Raw genomic sequence first — 23796 nt, forward strand, 5'->3', positions numbered from 1 at the left:
AAGGTTATAGGTTACGCACATTTTAATGACTTTTTATGGACATTTCAATAACAATTTTAATCACTGTTAACACACACACAGATATATTATTGAGGACATATTAACACACACATATATATTATTAAGGACCTCGCCGTCCTCTATTGAATATTGTGCAATCAAATAACTATTATGTAGTCGTCACGTAGATACTTATTAATGGAGAAAAATTCTTTCCGGCACCGGGAATCGAACCCAGGACCCTCAGCTTGGGCGCTGAGTCTTCTTACGATCTGACAAGCAAACGTTCTGATGGGGGCAGATAAAAAAGTTAAATTTTTTTCTTCCACCATGTTTATAATGTCAAAAGAAGTGCTCGTACAAATTCTGGCCACTCGACCGCAATTACGAGGGCCGTAAAAAATAAGTCCACCACGAGCGTTAACAGAAAAAAAAAACAAATTCATTGGACAAATTTATTGGAACAGACACAGCAATTGAGCTATTTTTCAACATATTTTCCATCGGAATTGAGACATTTCTCATATAATGGGATCGACAGAGAGAGGTGGTGACGCGGTCAAACGCTGGTTCTGATCTGAGGCGGGTGACTTCTACGACACAAATAACAAATGTCTCATTTCCAGTGGTGGATATGTTGATAAATAGCGCAACAATTGCTGTATCTGTTTCAATAAATATTTCCATGCAATTGTGCTTTTTTCTATAAACGGCCCCAGGGAAAATCACTTTCTGGACAGCGTCGTAATTGCGGTCGAGTGACCAAAATTTGTATAAGCATTTCTTTTGACATTATTAACATGGTGGAAGAAAAAAAAAATTAACATTTTTATCTGCCCCCATCAGAACGTTTGCTTGTGAGCTATGTTTTGACCCGATCCACATTAAAATATGTGTTCCTGCTTATATGACACACTTACTTACTTACTTAGGTTACTTACTTACAAATGGCTTTTAAGCAACCCTCAGGTTCATTGCCACACTCACATAAGCCCGCCATCGGTCCGTATCCTGTGCAAGATTAATCCAGTCTCTGTCATCATATCCTACCTCCCTCAAATCAGTTTTAATATTATCCTCCGATCTACGTCTCGGTCTCCCCAAATATATGACATTTGGTTAAAATGCAGGTAGTAGGCCATTGACGATACAAAGGAGTAGAGTTCGGTCGACGCTCTGGATCGGGTTCCAGCCTAACTCAGATGAAAAGAGCACTCAGCTGGCCAAGCTGAGGGTCCTGGGTTCGAGTTCCTGTGTCGGAACGAATTTTTCTCCATTAATAAATATCTACGTGATGACTACATAAAAGTAATTTGATCAATAGAAGACGGAGAGTTCCTCAATAAGAATAAGATCCTTTGTTAAAAAAATTGTGACACATTTTGTTTGATATAGAAAGAAAAACAATTTTTAACTATGATTCATAATAGCTATTTCACACTTTAACTTACATTCCTACTATAAGATGGACATTCTAAGAGGAATAGATTAAAGACAGGATAGATAAATATATCAAGATGTCTATTTTCAAAACATTCAAATGATTCTTTATTAAAATATTAGAAATACATGGTAATTACGCCTACTCATAAAACATTAAATCAGACATCATAGTTAATACAATAAAATTATAATTTGTGTTATAAAATCCGTAGAAAATACTAACATAATTACATATATACATTGAAGGGATTATCACTTGTAATAATACTGCATCCAGGAACAACACATTGGTCAGTTAGTCCTCTTCTTAACTTGCAAGTACATGCCACCAAGAGGTGATAAGAAAATAGTTTGCTTATCTATTACAAGAGGAACTGGTGTTTTCTTGCTGACATTAAACTCGTATCTGGAGAGAAGATAAATCAAACCCACTTTTGTCTGCAGTTGTCCGAACCGCATTCCTAAAAAGGAAAAAAAAAAGTATATTATTCATCTGCAGATAGTGTAGTGGATTTCCAGCTGTAAATGTCAATTTGTTGTACAGAGGTCTGATGTATTTGCATTATGCGACGTGTATCCAGCTGTCAGCATGCCTGGTCTAGCTCCAGCTAACTTTCGGTTTGTCTGGTATATCTCCAGCTAAACTATAAACTTAATGTAATATGCATCCAGCTATAACTATCAAGGTGTCTCCATCTTCGCTAGTAATGTTTCTTAGAACTGAAACGTAATTTGAGATTGTAGTTCGTGAATAGTGTAGTTTTAATTTCATCACAAGAAGAGCACAGTTTTCTCACTTTGCTTTCTTTATATTATTATTATTATTATTATTATTATTATTATTATTATTATTATTATTATTATTATTATTATATACATGTTTAGATATGTATTATAATATTCTCGTTATCTTTTTACATCATTTGTATTATATTCAGTTATATGATTCCATCCTTTCATTTGCATTATTTTCAATTGTTATTTTAATAATTATTCCTATGTACTCTTATTGTAATTTCTATTATTATTAATGTTTTTGTTATGAAATCGTCATGTGCTGAACTGTTATTTGCCCCTGGCTGTTGTACATCACATTAAATAATAATAATAATAATAATAATAATAATAATAATAATAATAAATTCATTTACTCAACGACGCACTGCAATCATCAATGGTGAACTGGAGAAAAGTTAGGGGTAGAAGATATCAGATGATAGACGACATTAAGATATGGATCGTATGCACAGGCTAAGAGGAAGGCAGAAAATTGGAAAGATTGGAGAATGCTGGGTTTGCAGTCAATTTCCTGCCCTTGGGCAGAAAACTACGTTCTTAATGAATGGATGATGTTTTTTTAAAACAAATATCTGTACTGTCTATTGTAATTAGGGTTTTGCCCTGTTATAGACATAAATAAATAAATAAATAAATAAATAAATAAATAAATAAATAAATAAATAAATAAATAAATAAATAAATAAATAAATAAATAAATAAATAAATAAATAAATAAATAAATAAATAAATAAATAAATAAATAAATAAATAAATAAATAAATAAATAAATAAATAAATAAATAAATAAATAAATAAATAAATAAATAAATAAATAAATAAATAAATAAATAAATAAATAAATAAATAAATAAATAAATAAATAAATAAATAAATAAATAAATAAATAAATAAATAAATAAATAAATAAATAAATAAATAAATAAATAAATAAATAAATAAATAAATAAATAAATAAATAAATAAATAAATAAATAAATAAATAAATAAATAAATAAATAAATAAATAAATAAATAAATAAATAAATAAATAAATAAATAAATAAATAAATAAATAAATAAATAAATAAATAAATAAATAAATAAATAAATAAATAAATAAATAAATAAATAAATAAATAAATAAATAAATAAATAAATAAATAAATAAATAAATAAATAAATAAATAAATAAATAAATAAATAAATAAATAAATAAATAAATAAATAAATAAATAAATAAATAAATAAATAAATAAATAAATAAATAAATAAATAAATAAATAAATAAATAAATAAATAAATAAATAAATAAATAAATAAATAAATAAATAAATAAATAAATAAATAAATAAATAAATAAATAAATAAATAAATAAATAAATAAATAAATAAATAAATAAATAAATAAATAAATAAATAAATAAATAAATAAATAAATAAATAAATAAATAAATAAATAAATAAATAAATAAATAAATAAATAAATAAATAAATAAATAAATAAATAAATAAATAAATAAATAAATAAATAAATAAATAAATAAATAAATAAATAAATAAATAAATAAATAAATAAATAAATAAATAAATAAATAAATAAATAAATAAATAAATAAATAAATAAATAAATAAATAAATAAATAAATAAATAAATAAATAAATAAATAAATAAATAAATAAATAAATAAATAAATAAATAAATAAATAAATAAATAAATAAATAAATAAATAAATAAATAAATAAATAAATAAATAAATAAATAAATAAATAAATAAATAAATAAATAAATAAATAAATAAATAAATAAATAAATAAATAAATAAATAAATAAATAAATAAATAAATAAATAAATAAATAAATAAATAAATAAATAAATAAATAAATAAATAAATAAATAAATAAATAAATAAATAAATAAATAAATAAATAAATAAATAAATAAATAAATAAATAAATAAATAAATAAATAAATAAATAAATAAATAAATAAATAAATAAATAAATAAATAAATAAATAAATAAATAAATAAATAAATAAATAAATAAATAAATAAATAAATAAATAAATAAATAAATAAATAAATAAATAAATAAATAAATAAATAAATAAATAAATAAATAAATAAATAAATAAATAAATAAATAAATAAATAAATAAATAAATAAATAAATAAATAAATAAATAAATAAATAAATAAATAAATAAATAAATAAATAAATAAATAAATAAATAAATAAATAAATAAATAAATAAATAAATAAATAAATAAATAAATAAATAAATAAATAAATAAATAAATAAATAAATAAATAAATAAATAAATAAATAAATAAATAAATAAATAAATAAATAAATAAATAAATAAATAAATAAATAAATAAATAAATAAATAAATAAATAAATAAATAAATAAATAAATAAATAAATAAATAAATAAATAAATAAATAAATAAATAAATAAATAAATAAATAAATAAATAAATAAATAAATAAATAAATAAATAAATAAATAAATAAATAAATAAATAAATAAATAAATAAATAAATAAATAAATAAATAAATAAATAAATAAATAAATAAATAAATAAATAAATAAATAAATAAATAAATAAATAAATAAATAAATAAATAAATAAATAAATAAATAAATAAATAAATAAATAAATAAATAAATAAATAAATAAATAAATAAATAAATAAATAAATAAATAAATAAATAAATAAATAAATAAATAAATAAATAAATAAATAAATAAATAAATAAATAAATAAATAAATAAATAAATAAATAAATAAATAAATAAATAAATAAATAAATAAATAAATAAATAAATAAATAAATAAATAAATAAATAAATAAATAAATAAATAAATAAATAAATAAATAAATAAATAAATAAATAAATAAATAAATAAATAAATAAATAAATAAATAAATAAATAAATAAATAAATAAATAAATAAATAAATAAATAAATAAATAAATAAATAAATAAATAAATAAATAAATAAATAAATAAATAAATAAATAAATAAATAAATAAATAAATAAATAAATAAATAAATAAATAAATAAATAAATAAATAAATAAATAAATAAATAAATAAATAAATAAATAAATAAATAAATAAATAAATAAATAAATAAATAAATAAATAAATAAATAAATAAATAAATAAATAAATAAATAAATAAATAAATAAATAAATAAATAAATAAATAAATAAATAAATAAATAAATAAATAAATAAATAAATAAATAAATAAATAAATAAATAAATAAATAAATAAATAAATAAATAAATAAATAAATAAATAAATAAATAAATAAATAAATAAATAAATAAATAAATAAATAAATAAATAAATAAATAAATAAATAAATAAATAAATAAATAAATAAATAAATAAATAAATAAATAAATAAATAAATAAATAAATAAATAAATAAATAAATAAATAAATAAATAAATAAATAAATAAATAAATAAATAAATAAATAAATAAATAAATAAATAAATAAATAAATAAATAAATAAATAAATAAATAAATAAATAAATAAATAAATAAATAAATAAATAAATAAATAAATAAATAAATAAATAAATAAATAAATAAATAAATAAATAAATAAATAAATAAATAAATAAATAAATAAATAAATAAATAAATAAATAAATAAATAAATAAATAAATAAATAAATAAATAAATAAATAAATAAATAAATAAATAAATAAATAAATAAATAAATAAATAAATAAATAAATAAATAAATAAATAAATAAATAAATAAATAAATAAATAAATAAATAAATAAATAAATAAATAAATAAATAAATAAATAAATAAATAAATAAATAAATAAATAAATAAATAAATAAATAAATAAATAAATAAATAAATAAATAAATAAATAAATAAATAAATAAATAAATAAATAAATAAATAAATAAATAAATAAATAAATAAATAAATAAATAAATAAATAAATAAATAAATAAATAAATAAATAAATAAATAAATAAATAAATAAATAAATAAATAAATAAATAAATAAATAAATAAATAAATAAATAAATAAATAAATAAATAAATAAATAAATAAATAAATAAATAAATAAATAAATAAATAAATAAATAAATAAATAAATAAATAAATAAATAAATAAATAAATAAATAAATAAATAAATAAATAAATAAATAAATAAATAAATAAATAAATAAATAAATAAATAAATAAATAAATAAATAAATAAATAAATAAATAAATAAATAAATAAATAAATAAATAAATAAATAAATAAATAAATAAATAAATAAATAAATAAATAAATAAATAAATAAATAAATAAATAAATAAATAAATAAATAAATAAATAAATAAACTATTATTATTACTATTGCTGTTATTATTATTATTATTATTATTATTATTATTATTATTATTATTATTATTATTAAATCATCTCTATCTTAAAAAATAATAGCTCTCTCTCGATTAAATTTTAAAAATTTTCCTAGTTCCCTCATTTTTCTTCCGTTTACTTGTTGTATACAATTTCCTATATGTTATTTCTACGTTTAGTTTTAGTAGTGGCTCCTGAAGAAAAAAATTTTTGTTCGTTAATTTTCTGGGAAAAATAGCCTAATAAAATGTGTAATGCATCTTCTTTTTGATTACATAAAGGACATGTATCGAAAAAGTTGCACAACATAGAACTGTACGCATTGTATTCCTCACCTGACATAATTAGGAATATTAAATCCAGACGTTTGAGATGGGCAGAGCATGTAGCACGTATGGGCGAATCCAGAAATGCATATAAAGTGTTAGTTGGAAGGCCGGAGGGAAAAAGACCTTTGGGGAGGCCGAGACGTAGATGGGAAGATAATGTACAATGGATTTGAGGGAGGTGGGATGTGATGGTAGAGACTGGATTAATCTTACTCAGGATAGGGACCGATGGCGGGCTTATGTGAGGGCGGCAATGAACCTGCGGGTTCCTTAAAAGCCATTTTTAAGTAAGTAAAGGGCATATATCTTTTCCTACGTCTCTTCTTCTACATGTTAATCTCCGAATTCCCAATCTCCATCATGCTAGTTCTATCATTTCTTCCCTGTTTTTAACTTTTGTATGTTCTTCCTGTCCCCATATGCTTTCATTTCTTTATAATCTATTAATGATTTTAAATCGTTTAAATTGCTCAACATTTCCTGTCTCACTATCTCGTTGTTCCTCTCTCTTATAATTTTACCTATCAAATTTATTTACTATAATCAATTTATTGTCATAACCAATTTAGTCATAAACTGCTTACATTATTTTCTGTTATTTTATATAATTATACTTGATTTTCATCGTTTGTAGGAATCTTAAACATATTTTCAAGATATCACTTTTTTCTGTCTCTATGATATAACCCAAAAATGTAATTTTCCTAACTAATATTGTTATCCTACTACCCTCCATCCCCATTTCCAATCTGGCTGCTATATTTGAGGCATTCCATTGGCTCTCAAGTATTTCTTACAAAATTTAAATCTTATTTGATCTATATTTACTTCTAATAAGTAATTTCCCCATATTTCAACATCTGTGCTTCAGTCATCGCTCTGTAAATAACATTTAATCTTTTGACTTACCGATGCATATCCTGGGTCCCTCTCCGAAAGGCAGGTACACATAATGGTGTCTCTTCGCCTTCTCCTCTTCGCTGAATCGCTCGGGGTCGAATCTCTCCGGGTTAGGGTAGTACTTGGGATCATTATGAAGTGCCAAAACGGGTATAAATATCGGAGTTCCTTTCTCTAACACGATGTCGGTATCCGGGATTCGGTACGACTTTGTGCACTCTCGGTTCAGCAGCGTTGATATTGGGTACTTGCGGAGAGTTTCTGAAAAGTAGGCCTACATTGTTATTGCAATTTGTTAGACAATGTTGAAAATTGTGAATGAAATATTATGATTGCTTAAGCCTTAAGTCTTCTAATTGAAAAAATTTAACGGAAGAATATATAGTGTATTTGTGGAGAGTCCCATAAAATGGTGAAGGACAAAGTGGCTTTATGGCAGATTTTAACTATTATTGCTTTTTGCCAGAGCTCCATGTTATCATATGGTTACATTATATTTCTAATATCTGAAAAATAAAAGCTTGGATGAATGAATATTAAAACGTTTGGCAGTCCTAGGTTTGAATTTATTCACAATTTGACATAATTTACCAAATTTACCCTAATGTACTGTAGGTGTGTGAAACAAAAAAAACAATCCAGTTTCATATCCCGTAAGATTTTGTGTATGTAGGCCTAAGTGTTTTTCTATTATTGCCTCATTAAACAGAAGAGTGATAATTTTTTCACTCTTAAGTGAAATTTTAAGAGAATAAAAGTGGCAAATATTTGGTTTGGTATAGCTAATTGATAGAAAACTCTTTTCGGGTTCTGGAAAGCTCTGCTCAGGTTTGGATGTTTGTATAAGACTTAATATGTTTGTGTTATAAAAGTGTAACATGTTTGATTTAAATATGTGACGTGTCTTGGAAGATAATGATATTCTGAAAACAATTCTAAAATCTCAGTAACATTTTAAAATCTGTTACATTCTAGACTAAACTTGAGAACACCTAAATTAATATGCGTTTTTGGGCTTTCACGGTAGCTGTGATTAAAATAAAGCTTTTGGGTAATCCACTGCGTCAAGTTCCAGGACACGGTGGATTACCCGAAAACATAATTCTAACCTAATTTAATATTTTAATTTAAAAAAATGCGAACTTATTAATAAAATATCCAGCTAATTCCTTGAAACATCTTTGAAATTGTTCGTAAAAAACTTTTTAAATTAAAATAATACCGGTATTTTATTTAAATAACTTAAGCATTATAACAAAAATATAATATTGTTAGTATTGTATTTTCATTTCTTCTTTAGGTCCTATTGGTGTATCCAGACAGCAGAAAGATGGGAGGTGAAAGACATAATTTTACTAGTTATCACTGTATGCTTCTCGAGTCTTGGATTTCAGCGAAGGAAAGGTAAGCACGAACTTTACTTATCTTAACATATAAGTACAGGGTAAGTTAATAGTAGAGCAAGGAATATATAGAAATTATGATTAAACAATTTCATTATTAGTAACGTCCAATAGTTGATATGGAATAAAATTTATAAACCAGATTCTGTCCTAAAATTTTATCTTGCACATTTGGAAATAAATTAATGGTTTAAATTCAATTAACGTCTCTAACTTCCAATTCCATTATATTAACAGAGGTCATACTTCGTTTATAGAGACGTAGGCATTACATAATATTAGGTTAGATAAGATTATACTCGTATTATTGATGGCAATGCGAAGTTCTTGATTACATTCCTATCTCGCACTATGTCCCTGAGACAACGTTAAAATCTTGCTTTTCTCCATGTGAATAAACTCTAGACAGTGGGACCTATGTAGCACTGTTAAGCTAAGTCGAAATTTTTAACTAGATAGCCGGGACGTTGTATTTCCGTATATCAAAGAGAGCTTTTATTATTGCGAAAGTGTATCTAATTTCAGTAAACGTTTTTAATTAATGTCACTGTGTAATGTATTACTCTGATTAGTTCCATTGGGCCAAGACTGTGAATACGTCTCATAATAGATCACCGTTCTACCCGTTATAGGTCATTCGCTCTCATGAAACCTACCTGCGCTTATGGGGAAAGAAGTAGACTGGGAAGCTTCCCTCCTTCGCTACACTTCCTCTTGCAGGTAGATAGCTCCCTTACCTCGACCATAAGGTTCTTACTGTGAGCTATAGCGCACACAAGCATTTGGTTTTAGGAGATAACGAATGACCTATACACAAACAATAATCTAATTTGAAAAGTTAAAATTTTGAAGAGTTATAAATATTTAAGCAACTGAAATCGTTTTGGAACAATGTTAGAATGGATCACATAAAAAAGGTGAAGAGTATCAAAGCAGAGTATAACAAGAAAAAATATAAGTTTAGACTTACCCGAAACAACTTTGTCTAAGTATTCCATATCCTGAATGGACTCATATGTGATCTTTCCTCCATATTTCTCCATAACTTCAAGAATTTCGTAACTGAGACGTTTCTGAATGTCCGGGTTTAAGGCCAGCTCGTACAAACAGAATGTCATTGTTGATGCAGCTGTTTCGAAGCCTCCGGTATAGAACATGAAAACCTGGGCCGCCAAGTTGTCCATTGAAAATTCTGAAATTTATTGATTATATTATAAGTTTGTTATTATTCGTGAAAGAATAAATGAAATGTTGAACAAAATGAGGGTATGCCGCCCACTACAGGCCTATACTACGTTTGATTGGATGTAGTCTACTGTGCATTATACAAAATATTATTATAATACCTATGAATAGTAGAAAAATATTAGAATTTTAACAGAGAAGACGGGATTATGTTGCTAAATTGGTACATAACAGTGTTTACTCAAATTTCACTTACACCCAACGGAATTTGAGCCCATATTTGTGGCATGAAAATGCTTTTTTCCTAGCCGTCCTTTTAACAATTTATCTTAAATTCGTAGGTATTTGTCTGGAATTTATTTAAGATGGCAAGTGATATTTATTATGTGGAAATGATTCAATATAATATGAAGTTTTAATCCATAATTTGCAATTATTATCTTCCTTCCGCATTGTATTTTCTCTTACTTAAAAAATGCGTGTTACGTGTAAAAGTTACGCCACTTTTTCAAGAGTTTAATGCATTTTGGAATAAGTCTATAATTTAACTATCTAAATGACTAAGAAAATCTCCATTAACAGATCTGATTTCAAGAAAACGTTCAGGTTAGGTACAGAAAGTTATGATATTACTACTTACCCTTATCGACTGACTTTTCTTCCTCCACCTCTTGTCCATAGTGGTCATCATTTTGATAATCAACATCGACTATTCCCTTATTCTTGAGCTGAATCAGTAGCTGCATGAAATCATTTCGTTTAATGTTGTTGCTTTCACGATACTTGACTGTATCCTCCACCATTCTACGGAAGTATTTTGAGATGTTTGGGTCCAAACCCCTGAATTTGAGGACTTTTAACAAACTTGGTGCTATTGAGGATAACAGGGCGATTATGGCTGATCTAAGTGAGGGTTCAAAGATTTTTCTTCCCCATTGTCGGAATTCTGCATCTGGATTTTTGAGACAGTTACATTGTATGCCAAAAGCACATGACGAGATTACATCTGTTGAATACCTAGCCATGACGTCTTTTATTTCAATAACCTCCTCCTTCTCAGCAGTTTCATCAAGACATTCGCCAAGCTCCTGTCCACAATCGACTAGTGTTTGGAACATCATCTTCATCTTTCCAGAAGTGAAGGTCGGTGACAGTTTAACACGTAGATTTCTCCACCTGTTCCCAGGCAAGAAAAATAAGCCTGCCACTAAGGGATCGAGTTCGTCGTCGAAGAATAATCCTCGATCATGGAAGCTAGGAAAATCTTTAACTAATATGCTCTTAATGAGTTCGGGATCACGGAAGAAGAAACCTTTCTTTGTAAATGTATACGTCCCTCCAAATTTCTCTCCTTCTAGTTTGGCATACAGATAATTAAACAATTCTCCCATAGACTTTCGAGCAAATACAACATCTCCAAAATTTCCAAAAGGAAACGTTGGTTGCACATACGGTACATTCCGTTTCTTCCAGTATGTCCAGGTGTGTTGGAAGTAAAAGTAGACACCCGTTATGATGCAAGATGCTAGGACCACAATGTCGAGAAGAAGATATTCAAATAAGATGGCCATTTAGAAATACTTCTATGTTGTCTTCTGAAATAGAATCAAACATATTAATGAGTACGAAGATTGTTTTTAAATTAAGAGTGCTGTGGTACTTTAACATTTTAATTATAATCCTATCATTTAACTTTCTCTAGTCAGTAAGATTTTGTTAAATTATTTATTGGTTTCTCGAAAATAAATTACTTTTAGCAAATATTGGTAGCTTTGTGAAATGATTCCTGTCAAATGTTCTTCACTCAGTCTTTGTGAAGGAATCGGTTTTTCATACCTTCTCATTATACAAAGAATGAAAAAGTTTTTATTTCTATATTTCCTTATATGAGGACCTCGCCGTCCTCTATTCAATATTGTCTAATCAGTGACTTCATGTAGTCATTCACGTAGATACATATTAATGGAGAAAAATTCGTTCCTGCATCGGGAATCGAACCCTCATTGGCCCGCTGAGTGCTCTTTCCATCTGAGCTATGCCAAGACCCGATCCACTGTGACGGCTGACGATACAAACGAGGAGAATTTGGCCGGCACTGTATATGGTAAGAGCGCTCAGCGCGCTAAACTGAGGGTGCTGGGTTCGATTCCCGGTGCCGTAACGAATTTTTCTCCATTAATAAGTATTTTGTTCCTGTAAAAATATCGATTTTGAGATTTTTTCTGGAAATACACATTTTCGGCATCACTGGTACCGAAAAATGGTTTCGGACATTCTGTAAGTGTTTAGCGACCTTTCGGACGGAGTTTTGTTCATAGCCAGTATCTACGAGTCAATTTATTCGCAAATAATACACATTAAATACAAATAATTTTTTAATAAAAATAAATATTTCTTTGCTGTACAAAATACAAAATATCATGAACTTGAAATACATTGAAATGATTTTTCTATAAATTGTGTTCTTTGCATAAGATAAAGAGATATATGAAGCGTGCAATTCAGCATGTTTCTGAATCCATATGCTTCGGAGAAAATCATTATACTCGTATTCAGAATATTTAAACTTCCAGTTGGGAATAATCCAAGTCCAAACAGCCTCTATACCAGGCATGCCCAGCCGGAGCAGATCTAGCCTTCACACGAAGTGCAACATGACGTATAATCTCAGAATACCATTCAGGCACACGCATATAAGATATTCTACATCATTGTCGCACCTTGTTTGAAGGCTAGAGTTGCCCGGTTGGGCATGTCTGCTCTATACCAAGCGAATTAGCCATTACCGTTACATAGACCCCATAGCACTCCCACGTGGTAACAATATTATTCAAAGTAAGTTACTCCCATTCATAAAAGTTATTTGTTATGCATGAATGGATCAGAAGTTTATATGTTAATAGTTAAAGGCTAATTTGCGTGTATAGAAAATACCTAACATAGTCCTATTGATTACAATATCCATATAGTTACCTTATGAAAGTCTATAAATTATTAATTAAACTTAAATGTAACTTATTTAAATATAGTTAATGAATGAAGAAAAATATAGTCTTCGATTTCTCTGTATTTGTTATAGCTTCCCCACTTTTCTTCGCTCTTTTTTTCTTTATAATATTCTTCTTTGTTCTTCTTCTGTTTCCATTCTTCTATAAATACTGTGCTTGCTTTCGGAACTGTGTCAACGTATGTGTGTCTGTCGAGCGATATAGCGGAGATGGATTATAAAGAGTAACGTAGACAGGAATATAGATTATAACGTGAGAGACTAAGTTGTGTCGAAGTGTATCAAATCAGCTGTATAATGAGAAAAGCATTTGTATCATTTTGATGGTATTGTTTTTTGGGCCTGATCCTGGTCAGTGGAAATTTGATTTTTTGATTGATAGCAACGATGTTGTGAGAGGTTTTCTTGTAATACTTTGACGTATTATAGCAAATTGTACATTATTTTATAATTCTCGTGCACACAAAAATACATGCGGAGCCTCCTACCAATCAATACTGAAACACGTTCCATTTATAGTAAAAGCATCTACAGGAAATTCTCTGTACTTATGTTCATATTAAGAATCGTCTGTGATAATTTCGTGGTTATGAGAGGAAGAAGTAGAGATGCAGCCCTCAATCAAGGAAGGAAAGAAAAGGAGGGATAATGTTAACGTTAATCTATTGGTGTTAAGCGTTTTAAAATAATTCGGTTAATTTGTCATATTTAGCGTTATTTTCTTAACTGTAATCCAAGAGACATAGGCTACATAAAATACGTAAATTTGTGTACATAAAAATGAGAATGAAAAACTGTTTTTTCTACATTTTACACAAAAGTATCATTCATTTTTCATTAAGCTTATCTAAATTCTAACATACAGTAGTGGCAAAAAAAAAAAAAAAAAAAAAACCGGACCGACTCTTGTAGCTGATTTCAGAGGGTTGTTCACTCCAGAGCACGGTAGACTGGTAACTAAGACTTTCGTGGTTCGAATCCTGCCTGGCAAGGAAACTTCTGGAAAATTTATTCCCAATACTTTTCGATAGCTGGTAAAATTCATGTTCTGGGAATAATAAGTTAATTAAGTAGTAAAATATCGCTGCAATCGAAAAGTATTGAGAATAAATTTGAATAAGGAACAAAAAAAAGTTTCCTTCCCAGGAGGATTCGAACCACGAAAGTCTTAGTTACCAGTCTATCGTGCTCTGGAGTGAACAAGGCTCTGAAATCAGCTACAAGGGTCGGTCCGGTTTTTTTGCCACTACTGCACATTTATTAAATTGTAAGACTTAAATATGGTTGTATGACACATTTTTCACGAATAAACATAAAATTACTATTTTTATATTCTGGCTGCTTCTAATATTACTATTCTCTATGCGTTACTTAAACTGATACGAAAACGAGGGTTTTTTTTACAGATAATGGCTGCCAATTCTTCGAGATAAACTTGCCCCGAGTTATTCTACCGTTTAACCTGCGCTCTAAGTTATTTGTTGAAAGTAATGACTTCTGAGAGTACGTTCACCACTTTGTACACAGAAAAAAATATATGTATATATATTTTTTTCAGAGGAAAATATTTCTTTTACTTTGATCTACTTCGTAAAAAGTGGAGCAACATTACATTTAGAGTGTAATTTGTGGATATATTTTGAAGCGCAAATATTTTATGTCTAGAGAAGTCTCCGATTAGAGATAACTTGCGTAAATAATCATTTATCTTAAAAAGATGCCTCTCCTACAAAAGTCACGGCATTATACTGTAGATCCTCAGAAAGACTGAACAGAGGCAGAGCAGAAAGAAGAGAAACAGGGTATAAGCCTAAACGTGAATAATAATATAATATAATATAATATAATATAATATAATATAATATAATATAATATAATATAATATAATATAAATAGAAGAATTGATATTTTATTTATTTCACAATCTGATTCGCAATAGAATTTGCAAATTTTACACAGAATAGCAAAAAACTCATACAGATTGTACAATTTATATGTATACATGGATTCAGAAGAAATGTTCCGTAATAACATGAATTTCCTATAAAACGTAAAATAAATTATAAAATTATTCTTGCCTTTTGAAATTAGTAATTTCCAAACAAAATTAAAAAAAAAAAAGAGAATGAACAAAGAACACTAATAATATATTTATATATACAATTGATTGTTGTTTTTATATGGAAGTGATTCCATACAAACGGTTTCTGAAAATTATCACAGAATATTTAATAATTATGACAACTATTTGATCCTGCAGTTTTTTAATTTTTGTTTTTTTTTTTGTTGTTTTTATTTCTCCACTTAACAAAACGTTTTGGAATTGTTCCCCTGGAACCGAGTAAGAGACCTGTAACATAAATGTTTTGGAAGTTGTAATGCTCTAAAAATAGAGTATGAGGGGGCTCATATATGAACTTCTTTTCTTTGTCAACTTCTTGAGGTAGCCCAGTGCTAATAATTAATCGTAGTAACTGATGTAACTACCCCTTTCCTCAGAATATATCAAATATATGCGAAGGTAAATTTTGAATAAATTGCTAGGCATGTATAATAATAACGTAAAGGATTTTGAATAAAAAAAAGACGTGAGGTGTGCATAATGGTAGTATATTTTTCATTGGATTGTTTCAAATTGTTCTCTTCGCTAGTGATAATAAAAATTTCACATATGAGAGAAATTGCAATTAAGATTATGGATACGGTATCTTATTTTAGAAACAGAGCATAGTTACCCTTCGAGGTAGACTAGGCCTCAGCCGATCTCTGAAGACTATCAAGTTTTCTTGTACTGCAGTGGAATATATATCCGTTCTACCAGTCGAATGGGTTACGAAATACTGGTTATTACATGATATGTGATTCGCGGATTTCCAGTTCTTTTTCAATGGAAAGGTGATAAGAGGTGTCGCCATTGGAAGTTGGCATGGTGAAACTATGTGAAGATAAACTTGAAGTTGTCTGAAATTGTTTGCACTTCAGCGCATAATCTCGTTAAAGATCAAATACAGTATGTACCTTGATCTTATGAAATATTTCATTTGATTTGGTTTCACATTTAAGCCAATTATTATGCAAAATATTGAGGAACATTGGATTTAATCTCCTAAGTTTCTGAGGATTGACAATGTATCTGTAACATATATGTGAGAGGTTTACTGAATGATAAATTTTTATTATTGGGTTATTTTACGACGCTGTATCAACATCTAGGTTATTTAGCTCTGAATGTTATGAAGGTGATAATGCCGGTGAAATGAGTCTGGGGTCCAGCACCGAAAGTTACCCAGCATTTGCTTGTATTGGGTTGAGGGAAAACCCCGGAAAAAACCTCAACCAGGTAACTTGCCCCGACCGGGATTCGAACCCGGGCCACCTGGTTTCGCAGCCAGACGCGCTGACCGTTACTCCAGAGGTGTGGACCTGAATGATAAAATTAGACCAGAAGATATTAAGAAATAAAACAGCTGTTATGTGAAATATGTATGTGGAATAGCTTACAGATTGAATATATTCCCAGATCTAGGTGTACACGTAACGTATTTTTAGAAAGTTTGAGTAACTAATCGCTCACATCTTCGTATTTTGAATCTGAGTGAACATTCCGACGTTTCTGCCTGTCGACCAGTGGTAAGCCCTCCCTCCCACCGCACCCCTGCTTGTATCCACGATCCGATGGATTAAAATTGAATGTCCTACGTTAGATTATTTTTTTATAATAACAATCGGTACTCACCCTTCACACAGTAGCTGCTGGAAATTTCTGCCATCTTGTATGACACAATTCACATCACATCTTTCACAGAACCTGTTTCATTAGATATACTCAATAATTTTGACTTGTTATGTCACACGATTTAATTTTCCGTATTTACGTTTTCAAAATATGTACAATTTCACTCACTGAATATGTGACCATTGCAAAAAACAACACAAAGTAATAAACCGTATTTAATTTTCGCTAACTCACTGCGTCTGGCCGCTTGAGACAGACTGACGTAACTATTTTCATGGGACGAGGATTCACCAACCATGTAGCTTTTACGTGGTGTTCTCTATCTGTCTTTCCCTCATTCTCTTGGCACGGACACAGTAACAGCTGATGCATGATGGATAACATAAACACCAGTCAGGGGTAATAAAATAAGCTAAACATTAGTAGATTCAGCAGCCATGCAGATAAGGGGAGACGAACTTTAAGAATAATCGAACAGGCATCTTTACTGGTTAATCGTCATAAAACATGGATGTTGAATTATGAAAACATATTAAATTTAGTAATATAAGTTGTAACATAGCACGTAATTTGTAATTCGGCGAAGCGCCTTGAGTTCGCGGATGAAAGCAGCAGCGCAAGCGGAGGGATCTGCCGCTGGTGGACAGAAACATCGGAAACGATCGCTGGGACTATTGCATATAACTGACCACCGGCAAGGTCTAGACTCTAGAGGAGCTTTTTGGTTGGATGTGTAGAATTTCCAGAAACTAAATACACTAAAACAATACGAAAACACAAAATACAAAAACACATCCAAATGAAATTCTCAACACACAACTCAATTTCAGAACACACACACTCTTTGACTTCACATTACACTACACAAACACACCCCCACAGGAAACAAAACAAAAAGCGCCAAGACCAGCAACAACCAGTTCTGAAGATGGCCAATAGCAGGCTGAAATATGTTAACAAGGTAATATACACTTTAACACGTGAAAGACACATAATACGTTTTTCAAAGTGATATAGTGTTGAAAGTTGTGTAATCAAGATGTATACAAATATTTATTTTAACAATAATTATTTTGCTGGAAATATTATAGGACTAGTTTGGTGTGTATTCAAATTGGTCGCATAGCTTTCCTAGATAAAAATACTTTGTCAGAATACTCAATTAGAATGATAAATTGCTATATAGATACTGTATATAGTACATACGTGGTGTGTCTAAAAAGTTCGGTGAATGGTGTCATATCTGAACGGAAACTTGGCGCATGTGCTTGCGCATGCTCATGGTTCTTCAGAGACTTGGGGAGAATCGATACACAGCATGCAATGCATGTGACTGGCAGTGTAAACAGACTGCGACCAGTTGAACGTAGTCAGTGTGAGAGGAAGTGTCACAGCGCAATGGAGCAACGTGTAAACATCAAGTTCAGCTACAAATTGGGTAATACTGCAACGGAGACACATTGAATGTTGGTGCAGGTGTACGGGAGGGAAGCCGTGAGCAGAAAATGTGTTTACGAATGGTTTAAACGCTTCCGTGAAGGGAAGGAAACAATTGAGAATGAGCCACGTTCAGGTCGGCCATCGACAAGCAGAACCCCAGAAATGATCGAGAAAGTGCGACAAATGCTGGCACAAGATCGGCGACTGACTCTAAGATTGATTGCGGAGGAATTGGACATTAGCAAGGACACGGTGCACATCATCGTCCGCGATGATTTGGGTAAGCGGAAGATCTGCTCCCGATTTGTGCCGCACAAGTTCACAGAAGAGCAGAAAGCAAAACGGATGGAAACTTCTGGTGATTTCATTTCCATGTGTGACCAGGATCCATTGCTTCTGAAAACCATCGTCATGGGAGATGAGACTTGGTGCTACCAGTTCGATCCGGAATCAAAACGGCAATCGATATCATGGTGTTCACCAACTTCCCCGCGACCATTAAAAAGCCGCATGCAAAAATCCAAGGTGAAAACACTGTTGATCGCCTTCTTCGACAACAACGGTATCATCCACAAGGAATTTGTTCCTGCAGGTCAAACCATTAATGCTGCATTTTACCAGTCCGTTTTTAACCGATTGCTACAGCGTACCCAGCGGGTTCGGCCTGAGTTGCAGAGGACTGGCAAATGGATGATGCTCCAAGACAATGACCCTCCGTACTCCCCTGATCTGGCTTCTGCGGACTTTTTCCTGTTTCCCCGCTTGAAGGCGGAAAGATCAGAGGAGTACGGAGGGTGTTCAAGAACAGTTACTATCTTCTGAGCCAGGAATTGGCGAACACGGATCGTACAGTGTGCAGGGGCATTGTCATGGAGCAGCATCCATTTTCCAGTCTTGTGCAACTCTGGCCGAACCCGCCGGATACGCTGTAGCAATCGGTTAAAAACGGACTGGTAAAATGCAGCATTAATAGTTTGACCTTCAGGAACAAATTCCTTGTGGATGATGCCGTTGTTGTCGAAGACGGCGATCAACAGTGTTTTCACCTTGGATTTTTGCAGACGGCTTTTTTTTGGTCGCGGGGAAGTCGGTGAACACCATGACATCGATTGCCGTTTTGATTCCGGATGGAAATGGTAGCACCAGGTCTCATCTCCCGTGACGATGGTTTTCAGAAGCAATGGATCCTGGTCACACATGGAAATGAAATCACCAGAAGTTTCCATCCGTTTTGCTTTCTGCTCGTCTGTGAGCTTGTGCGGCACAAATCGGGAGCAGATCTTCCGTTTACCCAAATCATCGCGGACGATGATGTGCACCGTGTCCTTGCTAATGTCCAATTCCTCCGCAATCGATCTTAGAGTCAGTCGCCGATCTTGTGCCAGCATTTGTCGCACTTTCTCGAACATTTCTGTGGTTCTGCTTGTCGATGGCCGACCTGAACGTGGCTCATTCTCAATTGTTTCCTTCCCTTCACGGAAGCGTTTAAACCATTCGTAAACACATTTTCTGCTCACGGCTTCCCTCCCGTACACCTGCACCAACATTCAATGTGTCTCCGTTGCAGTATTACCCAATTTGTAGCTGAACTTGATGTTTACACGTTGCTCCATTGCGCTGTGACACTTCCTCTCACACTGACTACGTTCAACTGGTCGCAGTCTGTATACACTGCCAGTCACATGCATTGCATGCTGTGTATCGATTCTCTCCAAGTCTCTGAAGAACCATGCGCATGCGCAAGCACATGCACCAAGTTGCCGTTCAGATATGACACCATTCACCGAACTTTTTAGACACACCACGTATGTTTTTAATGCAAATGATATCCCTAATTTTTTGAAAACAAGTGTCCCTATTTTTGTATCCAGAATTATGGCAATCCTAATTAACGGTCATAGCCATGGATGGGCAACTCGTGCTCCCAAAGTGCTAAAAAAACCTTGAAAAAGAGAAAGGCAGACGGAGCCAGCCGCAGCAGTTACAAGTTGTTTGTAATTTCGCTGCAAAAGCCACGGTGCGCTATGGCGGCTCATGCAGGTGACCGTGATATCTATTCTATGATTTGAATTTCAGAATGACGCATGGTTCAATAATTATAGTAATTTTAGACAGACTATACCTGAACACATAACAAAATTACATTATTTTCTAGCTTTGTAAATTAGTTTAGTACTGGAAGCACAAACTCAATACAACCTTTTCAAGATACAACAAATATAGCTGCAACACTTATTTATTATTACACTATTTGTTAATATTTCTTATTATAGGTCTTATGAAACGTAGAACGCGAGAATTTACAAGTCTGTATACAGTATTGAGTATTCCTCTGTTCTCAGAAAGGTAATAGTCTGTATTCGCAAACAATAACAAATTCATGGAAGTATTTTTTACACGTCACGGCAGATGAAATAAGCTTACTTCTGAGCTCTTTCTTTACTTTGAGAGCTTTTACACTTCTTTCTTGTATTAAACTCTGCCTGAAGCACATACAGTATATATGGAGGCAAAGAGTATATTTGGAAATTCTGACTTAGGCAACATTACGAACAGTTCGATTCCTAATTTTGCTGGAATCTGAGTGGCGTGCTGTTCTGTATATTTATTAATTCAAAACTATAAATTTTCAGGATTTTCTATAGACGTAAGCCAATAATATTTCAGAAAAATTTCGATTCCTTGTCAATTGTCACTGTTTCTCCAAACTTAGCAGTGAATTCTGCTGTAGGTCTTGAAGTAGGGTCTTATATTTGATAATAAGATTTTCTTATCACTCTTCAAGATAGTTTATAGTCAAAGAAAGTGAAGTTGTCTATGTTCTACATGATACTGCCACATTTCAAATTTATCCATAAATGCTCTTAGCTAGTCGATTATATGTCTTGCAATTCTGTAACTCGCACGCATAACTTGCTAATGATATTTGATATCAGTCTCATCTTGTCGATATCCCATTTTTACCTTTAGCTGTTCTAAAGCAGATGCAGACAGTATTTCTTTACTAAAACCTTCACTGTTTATTTGTAACATAAAATGTCATGCGTAAGAAAATGTAATAGAATAAAAGCTTTACCTCTCTTCTTAATTAAAAAATTCTCTTTTTACTCGTAACTAAATGGAAATGATCTGGGAATTATATTATTTTTCACTTAAAACGAGCCGCCACTCACTGCAGACGCGATCGAACTTGTGTCTTGAAAGAACCGCACACAGACAGTAGGTACAGCTAGTACAGAGTCCGTTCTACCTGCACTGAGATTGTGTTGACACTTCGAGAGCACGAGTTGCCCACCCATGGTCATAGCTATCTAATTAATCTCAAATTAAAAACATACCGGACCATAGCATGATTTATGCATTGTATACGTTGTAATAGGTACGTATAACAGTATACCTTTCAAGAGCCGAAGTGATGAAACCTCGTGGTTACGAAGAGCGTTGCAATCATGCGTCCCCTCCTTCCACGAACGAACCTCGCTGGAGTGCAGCCTTGCGTCACTATCCACCGAGAGACTGCTGTATTTCCGACGAAGTGCGATTAACTTGACCGGCCAGACGCTGCTCTCACATGACGTCAGCATTTCCTGTCCCAAGGATTGTTTACACGCTCATGATTATGGCTGACTGTAGGCGCGGATCTGATTTAATAACGGGGGAGGAGGCTAATATAACATATGAATATATAACACAGAACAATGGAATTAAAGACAAATAAATAAACCACCACAATATTGTCACTCTTAGTCGACCTGGTTGGCGAGTTGGTATAGCGCTGGCCTTCTATGCCCAAGGTTGCGGGTTCGATCCCGCGCTAGGTCGATGGCATTTAACTGTGCTTAAATGCGACAGGCTCATGTCAGTAGATTTACTGGTATGTAAAAGAACTCCTGCGGGACAAAATTCCGGCACATCCGGCAACGCTGATATAACCCCTGCAGTTGCGAGCGTCGTTAAATAAAACATAACATTTTGTCACTCTTAAGGTACGGTCACACGTCGCTACTTTTGCAGCGCTACTTTTATACTGCAGCTGCAAAAGTTGCCTGTCGTGTTCACACGTAAGCCAAAAGTAGCGCGCTGCACGCTACTTTTCGTGCTGCGCAACCCAAGCGCAGCAAAAGTTGCAACTGGAGGTTGCGAGTCTGTTCAAACGCAAGGCGCTACTTTTGCAGCCGCAGTCATGCTGCAGGTTCCCATCTCAGTGTTGACTTCTCAATATACATTTTGTGGTTATGTTCGCATTATTAAGAAACTTATGCGAAAGCTTCCTTATCTATTATTTGCTTTTCTGTCGTATCTAGTATTCAGAAATTAACATTATTTTTACTATAAAGCTTCTAAAAACGCCTATATACTTAAATGATAACCAACAGTATATTCACGTAATCAATGTTGGCAACCCTCCTGTTTGGAACTACGCTATGGAAAATTAAAAAAATGAATTATATCGTCAGCAATTATGCTCAGACTGTGTTGTGTATTTAATAACTGTTACAAATAATTTATTTTCATCACATTTAACATTAAAATATATCCAAACAATAAAAGTATCATTGGCACATTTGGGTGGTAACACTGGTTGCAACCGCAGCAAAAGTTTCAACAAAACCGATATCAAAAATGCTGCGGCTGCAACCCTGAGAACCCTATTCACACGCCGCTACTTTTAAGTTGCGCGCAGCATGGAAAAGTAGCGGGCAGAAGGTTCGGCAGCCGCTACTTTTCGGGTTGCACTGTTGTTCACACTCGCAGTACAAGAGTTGCGCAGTTTTTTTGTACTGCAGCGCTGCAGAAGTAGCGACGTGTGATCGTACCTTAAGGTTCTAAGTCTTCAATTAGTTCCAATTCTAAAGGAGATGATGAATGGAATGGAAAGTCAATTAAATGTTACTTACAGTTTAACGAAGCTGAAGTCATCTGGGATATTTTCTTGCGAAAATTTCTATGACTTCATCCGGACCTACGTCAGTGTTACGATGAATGTTGAGTATTGTAATATCAAACCATTCAATCTGTCCTGGTTCATCGTCGATCTGAGGTATGTTTTCACACGTCTCAGTGTTGAGAATGACTGTTCCGGGTGCAAGTTGTCACTGGCGTGACACATAATATGGTGAGAAGCTCTCTTATATTTGGATAGAAATTATTCCTAGTAT

The 23796-nt window shown here is 30.6% G+C and overlaps 1 protein-coding gene across 3 annotated transcripts; it reads right to left on the reverse strand.

Annotated features, from left to right (window-relative positions):
- Nucleotides 1-1520: 1520 nt before the first annotated feature.
- Nucleotides 1521-22188, reverse strand: LOC138692792 (probable cytochrome P450 6a13). Of its 3 annotated transcripts, none has more exons than XM_069816003.1 (5): nucleotides 22035-22188; nucleotides 11095-12049; nucleotides 10240-10461; nucleotides 7876-8127; nucleotides 1521-1904 (listed from the first exon to the last, which is right to left on the reverse strand). In XM_069816003.1, exons 2-5 carry the CDS (start codon nucleotides 12023-12025, stop codon nucleotides 1735-1737), a joined length of 1575 nt encoding a protein of 524 aa, XP_069672104.1. In that variant the 5' UTR covers nucleotides 12026-12049; nucleotides 22035-22188; the 3' UTR covers nucleotides 1521-1734. The 3 variants fall into 3 exon arrangements, with proteins under 3 accessions (XP_069672104.1, XP_069672106.1, XP_069672105.1); XM_069816005.1 differs by lacking the exon at nucleotides 22035-22188 and adding an exon at nucleotides 17198-17567; XM_069816004.1 differs by lacking the exon at nucleotides 22035-22188 and adding an exon at nucleotides 16197-16449.
- Between the last annotated feature and the right edge of the window lie 1608 nt (nucleotides 22189-23796).

The sequence above is a fragment of the Periplaneta americana genome, chromosome 17, assembly GCF_040183065.1.
Source record: "Periplaneta americana isolate PAMFEO1 chromosome 17, P.americana_PAMFEO1_priV1, whole genome shotgun sequence".
NCBI lineage: Eukaryota > Metazoa > Arthropoda > Insecta > Blattodea > Blattidae > Periplaneta > Periplaneta americana.